Source organism: Musa acuminata, chromosome BXJ1-9 (genome assembly GCF_036884655.1).
Source record: "Musa acuminata AAA Group cultivar baxijiao chromosome BXJ1-9, Cavendish_Baxijiao_AAA, whole genome shotgun sequence".
NCBI classification, from domain to species: Eukaryota; Viridiplantae; Streptophyta; class Magnoliopsida; order Zingiberales; family Musaceae; genus Musa; species Musa acuminata.
Genome location: NC_088335.1, coordinates 8644237 through 8665897, shown reverse-complemented (window position 1 = coordinate 8665897; position 21661 = coordinate 8644237). Strand labels below are relative to the sequence as shown.

The window sequence follows — 21661 nt, the reverse complement described above, 5'->3', positions numbered from 1 at the left end:
ACCTGTCATTTGCGCTGGGTCTCTGAGGCCGCTGTTCCTCTGATGCAACTAGGAGATAAGATCATACATACTTTACGGCCGTCCGATCGTTCTCGATCATAAATCTAGACCGTCGGGAAGTCTCGACCAGAAAATGAGTCTTCCCACGCCGCCGTCTCCCTCCCTCTTCACACTCCCAAGAGGAAGAAAGCCGTGATGGCCGCCCTCCGCTCGTCCACTGCCGGTCTCCGCGCATCCGCCACGTCCTCTCCAGCCGCCTCGGTCCCCGTATCCTCCTCCCTCCTCCGCCTTCCCTCCGCCCGCCGCCTCCGCCTTCCCTCCCTCAAGCTCTCCCGGAGCCGCACCCACCGCGGGGCAGCCGGCGCCGCCATGATGGACACGGCCGCGTCGAGCTACGCAAACGCCCTCGCGGAAGTGGCGAAGTCGAACGGCACCCTGGAGGCGACGGTGGCCGACATGGAGAAGGTGGACCGCCTCTTCGCGGACCCGGCGGTGCAGTCCTTCTTCGCCAACCCCACGGTGGCGCCGGAGAAGAAGCGGGAGATCTCCGGCTCCTCCGAGCTGCAGCCGCACACCGTCAACTTCCTCAACATCCTCGTGGACATGAGCCGGATCGACATCATCGCCGAGATCGTGAAGGAGTTCGACGCATGCTACAACCACATCACGGGGACGGAGCTCGCGGTGGTGACGTCGGTGGTGGACATGGGGGAGGATGACGTCGCCCAGATCGCGCAGACGGTGAAGAGGCTCACCGGTGCGAAGAAGGTGAGGATCAAGGCGGTGCTCGACCCCTCGCTCATCGCCGGGTTCACCATCCGGTACGGATCGTCGGGGTCCAAGTTCATCGACATGAGCGTCAAGAAGCAGCTCGACGAGATCGCCTCGCAGCTCGACTTCTCCTCCATCACCCTCGCCTGATCGAACTGCGCATCTTCTTCTACCTTTCTTCTTCTTCTTCAATTTAATCGGGCTGCATTCCAGTTGTGATTCTGATGATTGTAGCGTTCATAGAATGGACGAGTATGTGTTCTTCACCATTGTTATAACAACTCTGTCTTGATGCTGTTTTCATAGTCGAAGAGTTCACGTTCACAACCTGTTGACAAAACATATATTCCTGAAGACAGGAATGTCTTTGGAGGAGCATAGTATGATGAGCTCTTAGAAACAAATAGAAGTGTAACAGCAACAGTGTATGAGGAAACAGATTCATGGTGCTTCCTAAGAGAAGTCATCAAGACGCTGATAAGAGTTCGGCAGTCTCATTCAGCTGATTCTCTTTTGCCGGGCAGCCATAATCATTTAGCTCATCAAAATGCTTGATCTAACATTGTCCACAGGAAGCACAAGAAGCACAAGTTTACTCAGAGAGGTTTTATACTTGGGAACAGATTAGCTCAATGCCACATCTCAGAGATAAAAGTTTATTCTTCTGATGCATAACCACTATCCTAAGCAAGTACTTGTGCCCCTAAATATGACAACTCAAAGTAATAAGATAAGGGGCTCCAGCAAGAAGAAAATCTATGAACAAAAAATCACTTCTTCCTCTTTTTGGGGGGTCGAAGTGTCTCTTCCTCATCGTCTTCTTCTTCATCATTCTCCTGATCCTCTTCCTCGTCTTCTATCTCATCCTCATTTTCACCATTTTCATCATCTTCCTCTTTGTCATCGTCATTGTCGTCCCCTTGATCTTCAGGCTCTTCCTCCTCGTCATCGTTTTGCCCATTCCGTTCACCTCCTGGAACTTCCTTGCTGTTGGCATCATTGGGGTTCCCATGCCCCTCGCTATCTTTGTCCGAGGACCCCTCTTCACCTACACCAGACCCCCCATCTTCATCTCCATTTCCGTCTGGATCACCATCTTCTTCGTCAGCATCAACAGGCACCCTCTTCTCTGGTTGGATGTCAGGCATGTTATGGATTAGGTCCTGAAGAAGAAAGAATCAGAGTGAGAATAAGAAGTCATTCAACTGAGTATTACAATCTATTAAGCAAATGGAATTACGAGTGCATGGTTCTATCCAAGCAGCATAATTGAAAACACTTCCAATATCAGCTAATAAGAATGATCCAAGTTACCCTAAGTCTAACTAATTTCAGACAACGTTGACACATCAAAAAATTCACTTAATATGGCCATCAAACATTTTTAAGCAATCTCAAATTCCCCAATACTATCATCAAAAGAAAAAAGCTTTACATCACATTTGAGGACCAACACTCTGCACTGCCTGTGGAACCTGATACTGGTTAAGGAATGTTTCAATCCCTAAATTATCCCGTTCTAATGGAAAGGTGATCAATACTCTAAATTCTGATAATTTGATTTAATTTTCACCCTACAGTTTGAATCTATTTTAAATGCAACTTCTGTATCAGAACAGTAAGGTATAGAAAAATTATAAGTAATGACAAGCAACGTACAAAGGTAAATTTTGCCAGTAGGTAGAGCATGGATAACAATACTATGATTTCTATGAGATAGATGATGATAGTAAGATAGGAAAAGAACTTGTCACCGCAGTATAATTACTTACATGCTCAAAGTAAGCCATAGAAATCACCCATGCTAAGCTTTTGATGTATGGGAGAACGTTGTGCTTCCTACATGTGAAGTCTTTCTCGGTGGGGAAGAACTAGAACGTTGTGCTAAGCTTTTGATGTATGGGTATAAAGCGATGCGGTTTGTGTTTGGTCTCTACCCAACAACTGCATGACAGTTGTGCGGGTCCCAGCGCACAAAAGGCATGCCGGGCCCTACATCAATGGCCGGCCATCTTTGAGTGTCTTCTTCTCTTTCCGAAGGCTACTCCACAGCCACGCCGGGGACAAATCGGCACGTGCCACAAGCACAAATCGGCTGACGGCGTGGAATTTTGGAAGGAACGAGGAATATAGTAAAAGCCGACGATTGTGCCGGACGAAGTTGACGGCGCTGCAAACCGCTCACGGTTCCGCAACGGGGCAGCAAAGATGGGATTTTGTGTGTGTGGATGATGAATTGACAGGATAAACGAGAGGTAATTGAGGGGGATGACTCTAATGGAGGAACGAAACCATTACCGGGACCTGAAGGTGAGCGACGGCGGGCATTCCCCGCAACAGGGCCTGGCTGGGGCACGTTAGCGGGAGGAGGGGGAGGAGCGAGGGCGGCGGCACTGTCGTCTGGGCTTCATGGACGGCCATGATTCGCCGCCTGGGATCGGCCTGGGAGGGGCGAGGAGGTGGGAGATGAAACAGTGGCCGTCAGATCCAACAAAAGGGACAAATCCATCAACTACATCTTCACGGGCAAAAAGGAACAAAGAACAAAGACAGAAGAGACGGAGATAGAGGAAAATAGAGAATTGTGAATTTTAGCCCCTTTTTAGCAAAAAAAAGACACAGTTTTTCGATTTCTCAAAAACATTAACTAACTAAATAAAAAAAATTCAAATCCAGTAGAAACGTCTAACAATTCGATTCCGAATAAAAATGGAAAGTATAAAGACACATTTACCACTAGTTTTTTTGCCTCTTCTCACAAAAAAATAAAAGGAGAAAAGGTCGAACCCCAGAGAAAAAAAGAAGCGATTTTTACCAGAATTATGAATCCAGAAACGTTAAATTTAGCCGGCGATAAAGCCAAAAACCAATCGATCCTGAACCGAGAACCCTCATTCCGAACAAAAGACTGGATTTTTTGGTGGCATATGGGGAATCTAGCGATATAAGAACTGAAAACGAAGCACAGAAGTACCTGGAGAAGGAACTCCGAGCAAGTGAGCAAAGCGGACCCGGTGTTCCACGGTTCTAGAACCAGCTTGCCGCTGCCCTACTCATCGTCAAGCAGCGAGAAGCCGAGAGGAGTGATTGGATAATCTTACGGCAGAAATAGGAGGGACAGAGAGAAAAAGGATTAGCATCTTTGGGATGCTTAATTAGGCCACTAATGAAAGCACAATGCGTGGCTGACAGCCACCACAGCATGGGAATTGGATTCTCCGAGTCGTCCTCCCCGGTTTTGAATGACCTGTTCCTTGTCAACCATGGCATATGGTGTGTTCCGGAAGCTGGCACTGGCAGCTCCCGTCGGTGTAGATTTAGAATGAAGATGTTACGATGAAGTCAACTTCATTTCCTAGAAGAAAATTTTAAATCCCAATTAAATTGTTACCTAAAATGTTAGCAATGCAACTTATTTTTTCTACATAAGAATTAGAATATTACAGCAACAGGAACAATAATGTTTGAAATTTTCACCTTTTCATCAGTACAAACCATTGCATCCTGTTAAAGCCCCACACAGAGGTATAATGTTTGCCATGCTGATGCACCTGATGACACTGGTTTAGATAGGTGGTCTTCTCAGCGAGATCTCATCTGGGTACACCAAGTGGAAAAAGAGATCAAGATATACGATTAAGACAAGCTATGCCATTAAGAACAAGCATTAGATTCCAGCCCTGGCATAATCCCATTCATCAATCAAATTATTGTCGATTTCGGATTTAGGGCACAACATAGGAGAGACAACAAACAGTCAATTCCTGATCCAAAAGAACATCTCAGGTTTAGCTCTGTTGCAAGAATTATTAGGAAGAATCATCAGCAATCCAGGAACACCATGCTTCTCCACAGGAACACAAACAAGGCTGTGTGGGGCTCTGTTGCTTGCAAACTCAGCTAACTGAGATGTGCTGTCTTCAAAAGGTTGTAGTTCTGCAATAGCAAGGCCACATTGATTCCACGAGAACAAGATGCTCCTCAGTAGCCCATGCTTCAAGTTGTTTGCACTTTTGTCTAGAACAAGCCCCCATAGTGGAGGTTCTTGATGTCGACAATAGGCCACATATATGCTCTAAGCTTTCCCGCAGAGAATACCTAGGCAAAGATTTACTTTTAGTAGAGAGCAACCATAAGTGGCTCAATGAATCCATAAAAGCATCAATTCCCTTGTCACTTCAGCTCCATGGAAACAGAATGGCCACACCTCCAAGAACACATCACGAGTAATCTGATATCACAAAAGTCCATGTGATCATGTTTCTCTCTGAAATCAGATCAAAGACTGTTCTAGCATTCATAGGTTTACCAGACCTCTCAAACATATTAACCAGAGAATTGATATGGTCTTCTTCTTTGAACTTCCACTTCACAATAACACCATGCAGTCGCTTCCCAAGCCCCAATTCCTTCAGTTCTCATCAAGCCTTGAGGACGCTGCTAACAGTGAACTCCTTCAGTGAAAACCCCAGGTTCTGCATCTCCAGAAACATCGACAATGTTTCATGTCCTATGCTGACGGCGGACACGAGCATGATCACGGTAGTCTAGTAATAACATTGATACACCAAGAAAGACCACCGCAGTCTGCACGAGAGCATATACATGTTATCAACTAACATATTGCTCCAATTCCCTTCAATGACACAAGAATGGATCCAACTCCGAAGCTCAAACCCCTGATAAATTACCAAACAGCATGCCTTTACTTTCATTAGAAGAATCGAGAGGTTCAAGCACAAGAAAGGTTTATAAACTTAACGTAGCACCTGATACATCTGGCCATTATAGAAATAGACTAGTCAAACAGAGCTGACATATACAGCTTTTTTGTCATCCAATTTAAGCTCTCCAATGTCACAATGATTTCTTCAATTTGTGCATGTGAAAAATCTCCAACTGTGAACTTTTCAGCGATTCCTTTTACTTCTATGAAGCTATGACCAGGCTCCTTCTTCACCCCAGTACATTTCAACATTTTCCTTGCTGCCGCAACATCCTCCCATCTTCCATCTGATGCATATAAATTTGATAAGAGCACATAAGGTGAACTGGTGCCAGGTTGAAGCTCCAAAAGTTTAATAGCAGCCCGTTCACCAACAACAACATTTTTATGAAGACGGCATGATGAAAGCAAGTTGCCCCATATCACGGAGTCATTTTGAAAAGCAGATGTTTTAACGTAGCATTCAGCCTCCTCTAATCTCCCAGATCGACCCAACATATCAATCAAACAAGATAAGTGCTCGATCATGGGACATATTCCATAAGTTTCTTGCATCGAATTAAATAATGCTAAACCTTCATCGACTAAGCCCGCATGGCTGCAAGCTGTTAAGAGACCAACAAATGTGACAGAATCAGCAACAAAACCTTCATATCTCATTCGCTTGAAAATTTCCAAAGCAGCTGTTGCACGGCCATGATTGCCATGCGCAGCAATCATTGTGTTATAGGAGATCAGATTCCTGTTTGGCATGAGATTAAACACATGACTAGCATATTTGCTACAACCACACTTAGCATACATGTTAATGATAGCATTATAGACTGCAATGTCTAAGACCATCCTAGTTCTTATTAGATGAGCATGAATTTGACCACCATGGTGAAATGAAGCAAGTTCTGCAGAAACAGCCAAAGCACTAGCTGTGGTGAACTCATCAGGGCTCAAAGAGAAATTATTTTTTGTTGCTGTCATGTCTTTGTAGACCATCAAACCTTTAGTATGTTCCCCACAATTGGAACATGCAACTATGAAAGTGTTGCATGTTATGACATCCTTCTCTTTGATCAACATAAAAGCCTTCTCAACCTCTTCAAATAAACCACATGTTGAGTACATCATCAATATAACATTCCCAACAAAAACTGTAGTGTCAAGGCCAAGCTTGACTGTTTGGCAATGCAATCCAATTCCTACATGCAAATCCTCCACGCTAGAGCATATTCCTATTAAAGCCATGTAAGAAAACTCATCTGGATCTAAACCTTGCTTGTTCATGAGTCTGAATAGCTCCAAACCTTTACTGAGCTTTAAATTCTCAGCAAATCCTGTGATCATAGCATTATAAGAGACAGAATTTGGTTCTGAGATGCTGCTAAAGATGCATAAGGCATCATCAAAGCAATCACATTTAATGTACATTGACATCAAAGAGTTGGAGACATAAGAAATGTGATCATACCCATTTTTAAGTGAATGGCCATGAATCTGTCTACCTTGTGTCAGGGCAAAAAGGGTCGCACATGCACTTATGACACTGCCATAGATGTATTCATTAGGCTGTAATGGCATTTTAGCAAACAGATCCAGTGCCATGGAAGGCTTTCCGGCCTGATCGTAGCCAGAAATCATAGCTGACCATGATACGATGTTTCTATTTGACATGTGATCAAATATCTGATGTGAAGATTCAAAATCTTTGCATTTGGCATACAGGTTGATCAGATGGTTTGAGAGTATGAGGTCAGAATCCATGCCTGTCTTGATGACTGAAGCATGGAGAGCAATGCCATGTCTGAAGGCTTTCTTTTGAGAGCATTGCTGCAGAAGCATACCTAGCCTCTGCGGCAACATGACTGCCAGGAAGCATAAAACCCCAACAATCCTTAACAGTCACAGAACCACTGAACCTAAAGGCAAGAATGAAAAAAGGTTGAAGATTATATGATGCATGCTTCCCAACTGAAATTGTATTCTGATACAACACAAAATAATATAAAATTAACATACGAAGAACCAGGCAACAACATGTTGCAGTCCAAATCTAGCAATTCTGGTAAGTGAACTACAAGCTTTGTCATACTTGTTAACTGTCAAATATTATTACCATAAACATCTACAACAATAAATTTTGCTGAAAGTTCACAACTACAATAGCTTTCCAGAGAGAGAACTTACGAGCAAGCTGCAGCAGAGGTTATCATAATGCTGATGCAAGAACTCTGCACAATAACTTTCGCGCATGTATATTTCAGATTTTATGTTCAATTAAGAGCCAGGAAAATCCATTTGCACCTTTGCTTGTCATAGTAGCTCTGTTTATAGGAAACAAGAACTACATGATTAAAATTAGCATCACAAAACATTGTAACATATTTACTCAAGCGTTGTTGAATTCAGCTAAATATTAGAGTAGGACTTGAAGGGCTTTCAGGAGCTCGCTTTGACATTGTGGAAACACATAATTGTCATCTCTTGATTAACATGGAGAAAAAATTAAAGAACTGCATTGCAAAAAAAAACATATACCAACTTCTAATTCTTTTTATCTTTTTTAGGAAAAAATATCAAATTTACCTCAGCCTAAAGTACAATAAGTTCACAAAGTAACAACTAGAATGATGTAGTCAACAAGAAATCGCATATGAACTAAATAACATGACAAATTGGTCATTATAAGTAAATTACTATAGTGTGGTTGTGGTATGACTTCACAGATACTAACAACACAGGGATCAAAAGGAACCTACGCGTATGGAGATGAAATGTAGAAAGCCCAGAAGAATCCAAGAACAGCGTCGACTTGAGGGTCGGTGGTGACAGCAGACCAAGGTGTGTGACGGAAAGAACAGCTGCGCGAAACTCAGCCGCGCTAGTGGGGCCACAGGGAAGAAGGAAGGAAATGGCAGAGACGGCCAGTGGAGGATTCGGCTGAGCGGGCGGGCGAGGAATGCGGAGCAGGAGGAAGAGGAAGAGGAGGCGTTTAGGGTAAGAACGGGAATTGAGAGCGGGCTTTGCCGTGGCCTACCAATTGCTACTGTGGGCCTTATTTGGACCGGCCTTGTTAACATGACAGCTATATCCGTACGCCTCAACATCTGTGCACAGCAAATTATGTCGCTTGGTTGGGTAACTCGTAAACGGTAGTTTCTACCATTCAGGCTAACCCGAAACAGTTACCGGCTTTTTGATTGAACGTTGATTCGGGACCTGTTCGGACCATCATAGACTCGAACGACCTGGCGTTAACGACGGGTTCGCTCGAACGGGTAGACAACGACGGGTTCGCTCGAACGGGTAGACAACGCACTGCTCGGTTTGAAGCCAGCCGTTGTTGTCGAAGCGGAATTGCTTCCCGGCATACGAGCTTCTAAAATCTCTCTCCTTCGCCTTCTCTCCACATCCCACGCAAAGCCATCCCCTCTCTCTCTCTCTCTCTCTCTCTCTCAAGCTGTTTACATCTCTTGGTCCCTCCCACTGTTCTTTTTAGAGACTCCTTGCATCGTCCTGTATCTGCTTGCTTATCTTGGATCATGGGACGAGTTAAGCTGCAGATAAAGAGGATAGAGAACAACACCAATCGGCAAGTGACCTTCTCAAAGCGTCGCAATGGCCTCATCAAGAAGGCCTACGAGCTCTCCATCCTCTGCGACATCGACATCGCCCTCATCATGTTCTCTCCCTCAGGACGGCTCAGCCATTTCTCTGGAAGGAGAAGGTCGACAAATTTTCTCTCTTTATTGATTATATCTTACTGGGCTTAATCATTTGATTTATTGTGAGAATTCAGGATCGAGGATGTTCTTGCTAGATATGTGAATCTCCCAGAGAATGATAGGGGAGGGTAAGGTTTCAAGAGATATTATGATTTACATGAATTATAATGATCGTAATTCTTTGTTTGTTTTGATATGCAGGGTGATCCAGAATCGAGAGGTAAGTAAATCTCCCATATTTCGTGAACTATCAAGCTTCTCTCAATCATAATAGTTAGCATGTACGTAAATGATAACCTACCATGCATGCAGTTCTTGATCAGGGCGCTGAAGAAGCTCAAGTGCGAGAACGACATGGCGGCCCTGGCCAAGTGTGTAACCCTTCCAAACCATTGAATTCTCGTGTCAGATCTTTAGTTTGCTTTCACTTGTTTCCAGTTCTAATGTCTTTGATCCCTCTCAAATGATGCTTTCAATCAGCCCTACAGTGGTCAACTCCAACGTGGAGGTAAACGACCTTGTATTCTCTCTCTCTCTCTCTCTCTCTCTCTCTCTCTCTCTCTCTCTCTCTCTCTCTAGCGTTCTCCATTCCACGTGATTTCATCTCATATTTATAGGAGCTTCAACAAGAGATCGGTCGGTATCAGCAACAGCTACAGCTTTCGGAACAACGCTTAAGGTTCTCTACAACCCCAAACTATGGCAGCGACAGAGGACCCTCTTTGTTATCGAAATCCTAAACATTTTCTTTTCTTTTGTCTGCTCGGATAGATTTTTCGAACCTGATCCTCTCAGCTTGACGTCCATGAGTGATCTCGAGTCATGCGAGAAGTTCGTCATGGAAGCCCTGCAGCGCGTTACGGCAAGAAAGGTCAGTCCAGAGGCAGCGTTAATTTGTTTGCGTGGTACAATAGAAACCCTTCAACTTTGATCACTTCTAGTTTCGATTGCAGGAATATTTGCTGAGTCACCATCTGTCTTCTTACGATCCCTCAGCATCAAGCATGCAGGTAATCGAAAGCTATCTAAACATTATTACTGGCAACCGTAGATATGCCTTCTCACGCTTCTCTTCTTCTTCTTCTTCTTCTTCTCCTTCTTCTTCTTCTTCTTCTTCAGATGTACCTGCAACCGCACCAGGAGCGGCTGCCCGACCCATACGGGAGCGAGATGGTGCAGTGGGTCCCAGAGGGGGCGACCAACTCCGGCCACCAGATCTTCGTCGGCTCTGATCCCTTGATGGACCTCAGGTACAGATGCCGCACCCCGTCGATCACGATCGATGATCAGCTCTCGCGAGAATCGACGGCGTAGATTGATGCGTTGATGTGGCAGGGAACACGGGATCTACGAGTCGATGGCCCCGCAGGGGATGGGCCTGCCGGTGGACCCCTGCACCGCCGGATGCCACGTCAGTGGCCAGCACGAGGTGTCGTGGCACCAGGCGTACACCTCCACGGAGCTCCTCTCCGCCCTCATCCCGTCGCCGCCCTACCCTCTGATTCAGGTAGGAAATTTGCCGGTCGGCTCGCTCGTACTCGTCCCGCCCGCGCGGAACTCAGGCCGTGTGTTTGACGGTGTGGTACGCAGCACCCCATGGCGCCGATGGAGCTGCCCACGCTGGTGCCGCAGGAGCAGGTGGAGGCGACGGCGGCCTGCTCGCACCTACCCATGGACAACGGCGGCGCCTCCAACAACACGTACGACGGCAATGCTGCTCCGGTGCACGTAAGTCCGTACCGAATCCCATACGTCGAGGTGACTCGAGATCGACACATTATAACACACGTAGCACTATTGGGCAGGTGAGCAAGGAATTTATTTAGGAACCCCGTTGTAGCAAAACAATCTCTGTGCTTGAAGTACAGAGGCCAGGAGAGGTGTTCATGGAGGATGCAGAAGATGGATCCCATAATTTGATGATCTTGGCTACTTCATGTAATGGCCAGACATGGCTAATGAAGTTGTTCACCTTTCTGTATCAATTAAATGTATTGTTCGTCACAGTTTGTATTCTTCTGCATCGGTTAGATGAACAGTATTTAGCATACAAATAATGTGACTTCAGAACTTAAAAGAGACTGTTTCAAAGAATTAGGTCACTTCAAAGATCACTTTATATTATAGCACAATACGTATTAATAACTCTAGTAGTTAGTCAAAGCTTCTCTCACCTTAAAGAAATAGACAAGGGTTGGGTCTTCGACATGCTCTCTCTTGGGAAGTATCCACCAATCATGCATCAATGTCAACGCCAGCCTTCATTGTTTTCTCGAGCAGAATGAATCATTGCCATTTAATTGCTCTCTTGTTAGCTTATCTTGTCTACATATCCACTCAAATCGAATGCAGTGGAACTGGCAGACAATTCTCATTGGAACAGCTTTCCTGGTATTCCTCCTCCCTGATAAGTACATAGTGAGATCCCAATCAGGGGAAGAAGAAGAAGAGCTTGTTCTGGGTGCCTGCCATTGCCCCACTGATCTATGTCATCCTGGCCACCTTCTTGGTCTACATTACTCATGCAGGAAACCAAGGTGTACAAATTGTAAGTGGTTGGCTCTATCCAAATGCATGCACTCCCACTGCATCATAAGTTCAGAGAGACTAAATTCTTGGGTGTTTGATGTATGAAAGGTGAATCACATCAAAAAGGGCATCAATCCATCATCCTTAAGTCGAATATATTTCGCAGGTCCGAATGCTGAGAAAGGTTTCAGAATCGGAATTATCTGCGGCATGATCGCGCTTCCGGTAACAACATACAAACACTTACTCCTCCTGCGGTTGCATCATTCAGTTTCCTTACAAGAAACTGAAGTAACAATTCACCAGGAAGCTGCGGCCATAGGAAGAACTTTGCTGCTTTGAAGGACTACCGGTCGGATGGAAACAAGGAAATGGTGGCACTTGGATCCATGAATGTTGTTTGCTCAATGACCTCATGCTATGTTGCAATAGGTAAGAAAGGCAATCCTCTTCTAAGTAGATGTTGAGCTTTGAGCTCTATAATTTTCTTACTTCTCTGTGTCTTCTTTCTTCAGGTTCATTCTCAAGATCAGCTGTCGATTACATGGCTGGCTGCCAAACATGGTCATGTCGGCAATGGTGTTCCTGACCTTGCTACTCATCACACCCGTCGTCAAATACGCTCCAAGTGCAATCCTTGCCTCCATCATCATCTCTGCTGTCATTGGTCTTGTTGACTACCAAGCAGCACTTCTGATCTGGAAGATTGATAAGCTAGATTTTGTTGCCTGAATGGAGCCCTCCTTGGTGTAATGTTTGTATCTGTTGAAATTGGCCTCTTGATTGCTTTAAGACAAAAAGCTGATGCTTATGCATTCAACTTCTCTTTGGATCCTAATGATCTTTCTCAATGATTCTTAGGTCTGCATATCCTTTGCTAAGATCCTCCACCAAGCTACGAGACCCAGGAGAGCACTGGTAGGAAATCTTCCAGGTACTACATTGTACAGGAACATTGAGCAAAACCCAGAGGCAACAATAGTTCCAGGAATCCTCATTGTCAGAGTTGACTCTGCTATCTACTTCTCGAACTCCAACTATGTCAGGAAGAGGTATCTCCTAACTACGAGTATGACCAAAAGAGAATTCAAGCTGATGGCATGCTAACAGTATGACATTGCATCGGCAGAATACTGAGATGGTTCGCTGATGAAGAAGAGAAAGAGGAAGCTAAGGGACAACCCCGTATCGATCTGTTGATCGTCGATAGGACCGCGATTGAATCCTCAGTTCATAGTGATTGTTTCATCTGGTGCAGAAGAACCAGTAACATCTTTCACTCTTTCAGCTATCATCAACATCGACACCGGTGGCATCCATGCCCCGGAAGACATGCACAAAGGTCTGCAGAAGAGAAGAATTTTCTTCGCTTCAGCAACAACACAACCATTTATAAGAATCAGATGCGAGATCAAACAAATCTGGAGATTCACAGGTTGACAGTCACGCAGCTTATTCTTGCCAACCCCGGTCCGGTGGCGATTGAAAAGCTGGAGGCGTCTCAGTTCACTGAGCTGACAGGCCATGACAGGATCTTCTTCACCGTCGCTGATGCAGTGACGAGCCACTCCCACGAGGTGTAGTAGGATGACTGAAGGAAAGAGAAAGGTATTGTATTAGCTTTCCTGTGCTGCAGCTGAGGTCATAAGAGATGAAGAGGGATGTCGATATAGTTAAGAGTCGATTACAAGTAATTGTCGATATACAGAAGGCTGAAACATTAATATAAGAAAGCTTTGCCACAGTCATTATACATACCGACCTTATCTCAGTTGGTAGAGCGGAGGACTGTAGTGGGCATTCGCACAGTGAAATCCTTAGGTCGCTGGTTCGAATCCGGCAGGTCGGATTTTTTTCCCTAATTTCATTTTACTTAAGATTAATAAAGAATTATTATTTTACATGAATGATAAATAAATATAAGTTTTCCTTTTCTTTTTGTGACTTTTTGGAATTAATATAATTTTAAGATATTTTAGGTTTTCACATGTAGCACTCAGCTGATCCAAATATAAACCTCATACACTAAAAATTATATGTTAGTCAACTTTTGTCTCCTAAGTCAACCACCCTTCAAAAGATGTCTTCTTTTTCAGATCACTTGTACTTTGCTTACCTGCAAACCCCATGCCATCATGTGCTAATCTTCTTATTTAATGTGCCTAATTGCACCCTAATAGATGTGAATCAAGCTGGCAAATGTATGCACCTTTTGCATCAAGTACCCTTTCTATCACATTGAGTCTCTAAAATGATTGCATTAATTTTGCATGGATATTCATCAGCTTAGTAGAATATGAAGTAATTTAATGCAAGTGTGTTTGTATAATGGAAGGTTACAGGGAGATTACACCATCAAGAGACCCATAACAGCTTATGATATTTATTATCTTTCTAGCTGAGCTTGAAATCCACTGTTGTTGCAATCTTGAGACATAGATCAGTCTTTTATCACCCCAGTGGGATCTCTATGTGTCAACTACTAAGATTGTTTTAGTAAGCATGTGGGAATCACCATCACCACCGGGCACCATCTGCATCAACCATTAACAAACAACATGTTGCTCTGGGACAGTGCATCATGTCTGCTCTTCGCTGAGGACCTCTGGCTTTGCGCAGCTCACAACTCCCGGAGCTTGCCACCAGGAGTTTAGCAGTACAAGGTAAGAAAAGGAAGCTGTGGCTTTGAGTTGCATCAACCATGTAGATTGATCAGTTGAGACTTCTCAGCTTACCAATCTCCACAAACTGACTTGCACTGTCGACCATGGAAGCCTGCCACCACATGAGATTTAGTGGCATGGCAGTGTCATGCATCAATCCTGCAGCCTCTTTTCTCCGGTTTGTTTTGGTTGGTCATCAGTCTATTTCCTCTCACTATCTCCTCTATCCGGACCACAGTAAGAACACACAGCTGATGCTATTTGGGCACCCACCCTGATTAGCTGATGGACCACACAAGTACAGTTTGTCTCTCTGAGATTACCTTAATGTGACATCTACATTTCTCCTGCTACTCGGCAAGGGTTTGTTGCTGCCCTTTAAAAGCTTCATTAGAGCAAGATTTATATTGCAGACCTTGAAATGCTCAGTACAATCTATGAGCAAGGAACTCATCATGGTCTTCATCTCTTTACTAGTGGTAGTAAGAACTTATCTTCCTTGACTTTGAAGTGAGAGTTGCAGCAAAACTATACATTATCACCCCAAGAAAGAAGTCTTAGTCATGTAAGCCAACCACAAAGCTATAGTTTTTAACTAGTGGACAAGCTTAACTAAGAAGTCTAATGAAGATTAAGTTAGTAAGAGGAACGGCATGGCTTCCTGATCCAGGGCAACTTTCTCTGTGAAAGCTATTGGATATCTTACACTCAATATTTCTCGGATTCCACAATATCTTAGGTCATGTAGCTTAAACCTGTCCCACTTATTTAAGTGCAGAGTATGTTTTCAGTGTAGGTCAGTAGACAAGAAGAGAAGGCTACTTTGCATTCCTGGAAGCACCCCATTGTTCTGTGAACTCCATCGAGTTTCTTGTTTGAGCCGGTTGTCATCTTAATTATATTTTCGTAGCTCGAATCTGCATCTTTGCTTAGCTAGATGTTACTTCACTTTGGAACAACAGCACCATAACAAGGAACTCGTTCACTCGGTGCTCTCACCATGAACATAATTATCAATAGGTAACAAAGATGAGATAGATATGAAATGAGTTGGTGGCTTTTGGCGATTGCAGCTTATCGTCGCACTATCCGATACAACTGGAGCTTCAAAAAGATGATTGCAGTGAGTGCCGAGTGTAAATCTCTTTGGAAAAGCGAGCTTAGGGTTGAAGTAAGCAGCACATCTTTTTTGCCCCTCGGTGCTCAGCGACGTCACGGCTGACAAGGACGAGGACGATATTGATGTAAACAAAGTTTTGTCTGTGTTCTCTACTTCACTCGGCAAATATGAGAGAGAGAGAGAGAGAGAGGTGGCCACGTGAACGATGCTGAGCCAGTGGCGTCAGTGGGCGGCGCTAAAGTTGGGGGCCGTGGGCCCCAAAGGACACCAGGATGGGACCCGCTCCACGCAAGCTGACACAGGATGAGAGAACCCCTCTCTCTCTCTCTCTCCATTTCTTCGTCAAAATGGTTTTCTGCAGCAAAATTTTCGCGGATAAGAGCTACGGCATGTCATAGTGATCTCATGATGGCAGTCGAGTTTCATGGTGATGATTCATTTACTCAGCTGCATGAGTTCTCTGTGCCTGCGTTGAGCTCCGGAAAGTGCCTGCAGCTGTACGATCCAGTGAAGTTTGATGCATGGCACTGCAGATCCTGCAAGTAGAACACATGGTCTGCTCCCAGTTTCACTGAATCTGAACACCAAGAGAGAGAGAGAGAGAGAGAGAGAGAACCAGAAGATATAAAGACCTTCATTGCTTCTCATAAGAACCAGAGAGACGATGTTGGGAATCAAATTAGCAACATGCTTTTACATTACATTTCCTTGCAGTAGCAGTAGCAGTAGCAGCAGCAGCAGCTGCTGCTGCATTGAGGTAGGAAACCATTAAAGCCCAACTACATCTATCATGAGCTTTGCCTTGTGGCATTTACATGATGGAGAGGCTTTGAGGAACGGCAGAGCTCATGCAGCAGCGACCGTCTCGCCCTTACCAGCTTGTTCGGAGCCATTGGTTGCAGTAGCAGCGTCCTTGATGGAAGTCAGAGAGCACTTCTCCTTGCGTTCATCCTGTTTCATCTGCTGCTGTCTGCACTCGTGGCTGCAGAATGCAATATCTCCCCTGCGAAAAATCCAGTCATATAACTTGTAAGAATACATCGAACGATGCAAAAAATGCTGTTTATATCATAACGGGATCGGAGTGTACAGAAAACTCTGTATCTCTCTCATGGAAGAAGAGAAAGGCTTTGATTGGATCAGAGGATATGCATGCACTTGGACATCATGATCAGCCGCATCAGAATCAATAAAGAGAAAGAAAAAGATCGAATCTCTAAGATGATAAGCACGATCCACAGCAATAGAACTGCTCACCGAGAAACATCAACGAACAGTAACAAAAAAAATCGAATTTTTGAGGAGAAAATCTAAGAATCAACAAAAGATGAGACTTTGCATGTGGAAATCGATGAAGCCGGAGTGGCACCTGTACATGAACGTGTCCCGGCCGGGCCCAAGGCGGCGCTTGCAGAGGCCGCAGGCCCTGAGGAAGGGCGCCGTCTCCACCACCGCAAAGTCTCCGGAGTTCCTCCGGCTCCGGCCGCCACACGGCGACGGATCCAGGACCCACTGATACCTCGCCTCCAGCCAATCCGCAGGGCCGGCGTCCCTCCTCTGCGCGGGCAACTCCGCCGCCCCCTGCGGCTCCCTCTGGTGGTGGAGAACGTCGCTGGCCTTCCTAAGGTCGGACGAGGGCTGCGAGGCCTTATCGTTTGGGAGGACAACGTTGGGGGCGAACTCGGCCATGCTGGTGGTCCGCCTCATCGGAGGCCGCGGCCGCTTCCTCAGCACCATCTCGCTTGCTCCTCCTCCTCAGTTCCTCTCTGTGTCTCTCTCCCCCCGGCGAAGCAGAAGAGGAGGATGAGGAGGAGATGTATGTGGCGGGAATAGGGTGCCGTCAGCGAAGAGAAGGAGAAGAGGAGACCGAGGAGAGAACAGAGAGAGACGATAGGGTGTTTGGGAAGGAAGAGGAGAGGAGAAGATAAAAGAGTCGAAGACAGATATGGACCGTCGGTTCCAATCATGCAATTTATTTTCTTTATTTATTTATGTTCATTAATACAGCTGAATTAGCTCTTTATTTTTGTGCTTTGGACATAGATTTTTAAGTCCTTTTTACTCATATATAAAATAATATTTATATTTTAAAAATATAATATATAAGTTCTTTCAAATATTATAGTCCATGTTATGCTGATTCGTAATAAACTATTAATATAATGATATATATAATTTTATAATTAAAATTTTATTTTAATCCTTATAGTTTTAGTCATAAATTTTTTAAGTCTTTATGATTTATTTATGTCTAAAATAATCCTTATATTTTTAAAAACATAATATATAAGTCTCTCTCAGTAAGTCTAAGTTAACCTACGTTGAAGTATGCTTACATAACATATTGACTTATAATAAGTTATTAATATAATGATATATATAATTTACGTTTAAAAAAATTGAGACCTTCATTAATGATAAGAGACCACTAGCAGTAACACCAAACCGTTGTTACCTAGCAGGGCATCATATGCACATAGCCTCTCTCGTATTGACAACGAGTTCATGAGCTTCCGGTCCTATCTTAGATGGATGTACATCGACTAGTTCAACGCTAGGCACATAGTGGTCTTTTGGTCCCTCTTCCTCCTTTTAAGCATCTTCGTCCCCACTGCCTCCAGTTTCATCCTCGCCTGGGCCCCCACTCGTCGCACCTATGATGTTGTGGTCTAACTCTTCTTCACCTTCACCTCCAACCTCTCGTATCTCTACCTCTCTGCCTTTGTTCGTCACTACGGCCTCCGTCGCTTCCTCTTCATCGACAAGCTAGTCGATGAGAGCAAGCAAGTGTGGGAGGGCTACATGAACTACCTTAATCGCTTTTTCTGCTTGTTCTCCAATTTCGTGATGTAGTGCTTCGTGGGAGAGGTGGTTTATAAGGTATAGTGGTACTCATTGGGACCAAAGCGAGTATCGTTCGTGGTGGCGGGTAGCATTGTGGAGGACAACTTGGTGGCATGCATCGTAGAGTTAGCGAGTGACATTCAATAGATCCAACTCCAGTGAGCTAAGGGAGAGCTGGACCACTACATCATAAGCATGATATGTGAGGGTGCATAAGAGAACGAATTGGAAGGCGGTGGGGACGAATATGCTTAGGAGGAGGAAAAGGGACTAAGAGACCTCTACGTTCCTAGCGTCGGACTGGTCGACGCGTATTCACCTAATGTAGGACTAGAAGCTCCTGAGCTCGTTGTCAGCATATGAGAGACTACGTGCGTATGATGCCCTGCTAGACAATAGTGGCTCGGTGCTGCTGTCGCTGGTCGTTTTCACGATGATGCCTCCTCCCACCATTAATGGAGTTCTCAATTTAAAAAAAATAATTAAATTATATATATCATTATATTTATAGTTTATTATAGAACAACAAGCTATGTAAGCAGACTCTATTGTCTGTTAACTCAAAATTGACGGAATGAGCTTATATACTACGTTTTTTAAAATGCATGAATTATTTTAGACACGAGTAAACTATAAGAATTTAAGAAGTCATGTCCAAACCTAATATGGCTAAATTAGATCTTAATCCTAAATTACACGTATCATCATATTAATGATTTATTATGAGTCGGTATACTACGTAATCATACTCTGATGTGTATTAATTCATGATAATAACTTATATACTATATTTTTTAAAATATATAAATTATTTTATACATGAGAAAATCATAAAAACTTAAAAAGGGTTAAAATAAAATCTTAACTCATCAACTGATACATGTACGTAAGTCTCTGTATTAAAATGTTCTCAAAATTATTTTAATTTATCGGTGTTATTTTAGTCCAATAATTGGTCACCTGTTTCAATCGACGAGAAATCGAGTAATCGCCACCAAGCCGTCCGATGAGCATCCGGCGGTCAGCCTTTCTACGTAACGTCAAGTCCGTGGGTCCCTTGCCGTCCCACGAATCATTGCTGCGGGACCCTGGCTGAGTCGGACGAGAGCGACGGGACAAGGCCCATCACTTCTTGGGTGTGACTCACCCGTTCGGGCCCCGACAGGGTTCATGATTTGTCTATTTCATTTGTATAAATTATTATTCGATATATGTATACCTGTAAAACTCAAGACCTATATTTAGCATAGTGACATTGACGTTCCAATTGATATTAATATCATTCGAAAACATTAAACATATGTCTTTATTTCCACTTGAATCTTATACCAATTTTCAAGTGCACGTTATACATCAACCACAAGAATGTCTGATACTGTTCACTGAATTGGGGAAAACCGTGACCGATGTGTGGTCTAAGGGAGGAAATCATCGTCCATGGTTATCATGTTGTGGTGGTCTCCCATCTCTCATAAGCCTCCACGAATCCAATGGGTTCGTAAGTGGATCTCGTGGAAAAAGGTTAGAAGAGAACAAGTGGTGGTGACACATCACACGGGAGGCGGTTTTTTGTATCTATCGTATTACATTGTATCATGTCACACTAAATGTATGAAAACGTGGGCTCGTAAACAATTATTTGTTTTTGGATAGATTCTCTTCATTATTCTTCCTTGATATAGAAACAAATATGTTTATCAATGAACTATTATTGCACAAGACCTAACATATATCCTAAGAAGTTTGGTTATGAATTATAGTTGATAAGTTCTTGAATAAAGGAGATATCATGCTTAGTTTAATTATATTATTTATTAGAGTTGACACAGAAGATATTAGTTATTGACACTAGAAAAAGAGCGAAAGGCCTACATCTCGATCGAACAATTCGTTCTCAAGTCGCGCAGGAATACTGATAAGATCATTTAGTCATACATTAGTTGAGGAGTATGAGAATCAATGGTTCTCCGTCAGGTCTCCCTTATCCTCAGTAGTACATTTTGGAGCTCGCATGCTTCGAAAAGGATAAAATCGTGTGGATACGCCCATCGCTCAAAGATGACAATTTCTCAAGAGCCTACAGGTTGCATCAATAGCCGACCGACCAAATTATCCCTTATCACTCAGTTAACATAGTATTAAATAGGATGATCGACTCAATTAGAAAAGAAAATTATTATATTTATAAATAAAACTAAAGATACATTATGATACAAAATCAATCACAGACCTACTCTTGAGTGATCACAAGATATAAAATTTTAGATCAACAACAAACAGTATGAAAAATTATAACACCAGCAGCTTCAAATGTGGATAAATGATCTAATTATACCATCAAACCACGTTATAATAAAAGGTACAAAAAGTAAATATATTATTAGATTTCATGAAAACCCTATAATCTGAATAATGAAGAATAAAGCTGAGGTATATGACGACTTGAAGCCATCTTTCAACTCCACCTCATGCTAAAGTAGTACTATTGTCCATATGGTACTATGGTTGTTCATAATATAGCAGCTGAGAAATACCAAGGGTCTATATCTTGATGCAAAACCTCAACTAGTAATCAAAAGCTCTTTAAGAGTTTTACTTTTGATGCTTCGGTAAGAGTGTCCTCTCCACCACCACCCTTTTTGGACCTCTTACTTTGTTCCCCATCAGTGGCAGAGAGAGAAGGCAGTGAGCATATCATTGGTGGTTAAAGCTGAGAACTTTTCCTCTGACTTCCAGCCAGAGATCCAAGCGCTCGCCACCAGGCTTTCCTCAAAGTGCGTCACCAGCTTCCCCGAAGCAGAGGAGGAAGAAGAAATGAGTCAGATTGCCACCCAGCAGAGCTTGTGTTGGTCGTCTATGATATCAGCAAGAGAACTGTAAGGTTATGCAGACGGCATTAAACTTTTCTACTGTCTTGGTATCTTCCTCTTCATGGCAGACAACAGCATCTATCTTTACACTGCATTCTTTTGGTCATCAATGGAAGGCTTCAAGGCCAGCCATACACAGAGAGAGAGAGAGAGAGAGAGAGAGAGAGAGACCTAAACCTAAGTGAGTTCTTTCTCACCCATGAGAAGAATATCTCAAGGAATATCTCTGAGTCACACTGTCAGCGAAAACATCAATCACATGTGAGCAGGCGACATGCATGCTGACACAAGAGACTAGTAATGATACCAGACAAGAAAAGAAATGATTTCTCAGGTAGCATCTGCGGCACTGCAACAGATGTGACTTCACTTGCATCATATTGCATGCTTGCTGACTGCTCTTTGAGCTGGCAAGTACTGAT

General features: G+C 43.7%; 4 protein-coding genes, 1 non-coding gene and 1 pseudogene across 10 annotated transcripts; 4 read left to right on the top strand and 2 right to left on the bottom strand.

The window, feature by feature from the left end:
* Nucleotides 1-127: 127 nt before the first annotated feature.
* LOC103997827 (ATP synthase delta chain, chloroplastic-like) lies at nucleotides 128-1076 on the top strand. Its single transcript, XM_009419156.3, has one exon. The coding sequence runs from the start codon at nucleotides 196-198 to the stop codon at nucleotides 919-921; it is 726 nt and encodes a 241-aa protein (XP_009417431.2). The 5' UTR covers nucleotides 128-195; the 3' UTR covers nucleotides 922-1076.
* A 266-nt stretch (nucleotides 1077-1342) lies between these two features.
* LOC103997825 (pentatricopeptide repeat-containing protein At1g31920) lies at nucleotides 1343-8505 on the bottom strand. 6 transcript variants are annotated; one of them, XM_065082803.1, is made up of 6 exons: nucleotides 8248-8505; nucleotides 7676-7812; nucleotides 4249-7407; nucleotides 3746-4126; nucleotides 3070-3213; nucleotides 1343-1934 (listed from the first exon to the last, which is right to left on the bottom strand). In XM_065082803.1, exon 3 carries the CDS (start codon nucleotides 7349-7351, stop codon nucleotides 5570-5572), a length of 1782 nt encoding a protein of 593 aa, XP_064938875.1. In that variant the 5' UTR covers nucleotides 7352-7407; nucleotides 7676-7812; nucleotides 8248-8505; the 3' UTR covers nucleotides 1343-1934; nucleotides 3070-3213; nucleotides 3746-4126; nucleotides 4249-5569. The 6 variants fall into 6 exon arrangements, with proteins under 6 accessions (XP_064938875.1, XP_064938878.1, XP_064938879.1 ...); XM_065082806.1 differs by having other exon boundaries at nucleotides 4249-6825; nucleotides 8248-8504; XM_065082807.1 differs by having other exon boundaries at nucleotides 8248-8493.
* A 525-nt stretch (nucleotides 8506-9030) lies between these two features.
* LOC135594519 (agamous-like MADS-box protein AGL104) lies at nucleotides 9031-10527 on the top strand. The gene is made up of 9 exons (XM_065084889.1): nucleotides 9031-9215; nucleotides 9288-9341; nucleotides 9415-9433; nucleotides 9526-9584; nucleotides 9694-9721; nucleotides 9831-9892; nucleotides 9985-10084; nucleotides 10167-10223; nucleotides 10333-10527. The coding sequence occupies exons 1-9, from the start codon at nucleotides 9031-9033 to the stop codon at nucleotides 10525-10527; spliced, it is 759 nt and encodes a 252-aa protein (XP_064940961.1).
* A 43-nt stretch (nucleotides 10528-10570) lies between these two features.
* On the top strand, nucleotides 10571-13325 carry LOC103998116 (sulfate transporter 1.2-like; annotated as a pseudogene).
* A 174-nt stretch (nucleotides 13326-13499) lies between these two features.
* On the top strand, nucleotides 13500-13591 carry TRNAY-GUA (transfer RNA tyrosine (anticodon GUA)). Its single transcript is given in 2 exon segments — nucleotides 13500-13536; nucleotides 13556-13591. It is a non-coding gene; the product is annotated as a tRNA-Tyr (tRNA).
* Nucleotides 13592-16137: 2546 nt separating this feature from the next.
* Nucleotides 16138-17424, bottom strand: LOC135593011 (FCS-Like Zinc finger 6-like). The gene is made up of 2 exons (XM_065082801.1): nucleotides 16895-17424; nucleotides 16138-16528 (listed from the first exon to the last, which is right to left on the bottom strand). Exons 1-2 carry the CDS (start codon nucleotides 17260-17262, stop codon nucleotides 16372-16374), a joined length of 525 nt encoding a protein of 174 aa, XP_064938873.1. The 5' UTR covers nucleotides 17263-17424; the 3' UTR covers nucleotides 16138-16371.
* Nucleotides 17425-21661: the final 4237 nt, after the last annotated feature.

Excerpts from the sequence above, each read along its gene's own strand:
- LOC103997827 (XM_009419156.3), top strand. The coding sequence starts at position 196 with ATGGCCGCCCTCCGCTCGTCCACTGCCGGTCTCCGCGCATCCGCCACG.
- LOC103997825 (XM_065082803.1), bottom strand. The coding sequence starts at position 7,351 with ATGTTGCCGCAGAGGCTAGGTATGCTTCTGCAGCAATGCTCTCAAAAG.
- LOC135594519 (XM_065084889.1), top strand. The coding sequence starts at position 9,031 with ATGGGACGAGTTAAGCTGCAGATAAAGAGGATAGAGAACAACACCAAT. Across the intron at positions 9,722-9,830 it reads TGGTCAACTCCAACGTGGAG|GAGCTTCAACAAGAGATCGG; the intron begins GTAAACGACCTT and ends TCATATTTATAG. Across the intron at positions 10,085-10,166 it reads AGCGCGTTACGGCAAGAAAG|GAATATTTGCTGAGTCACCA; the intron begins GTCAGTCCAGAG and ends TTTCGATTGCAG.
- LOC135593011 (XM_065082801.1), bottom strand. The coding sequence starts at position 17,262 with ATGGTGCTGAGGAAGCGGCCGCGGCCTCCGATGAGGCGGACCACCAGC. Across the intron at positions 16,529-16,894 it reads CGGGACACGTTCATGTACAG|GGGAGATATTGCATTCTGCA; the intron begins GTGCCACTCCGG and ends GATTTTTCGCAG.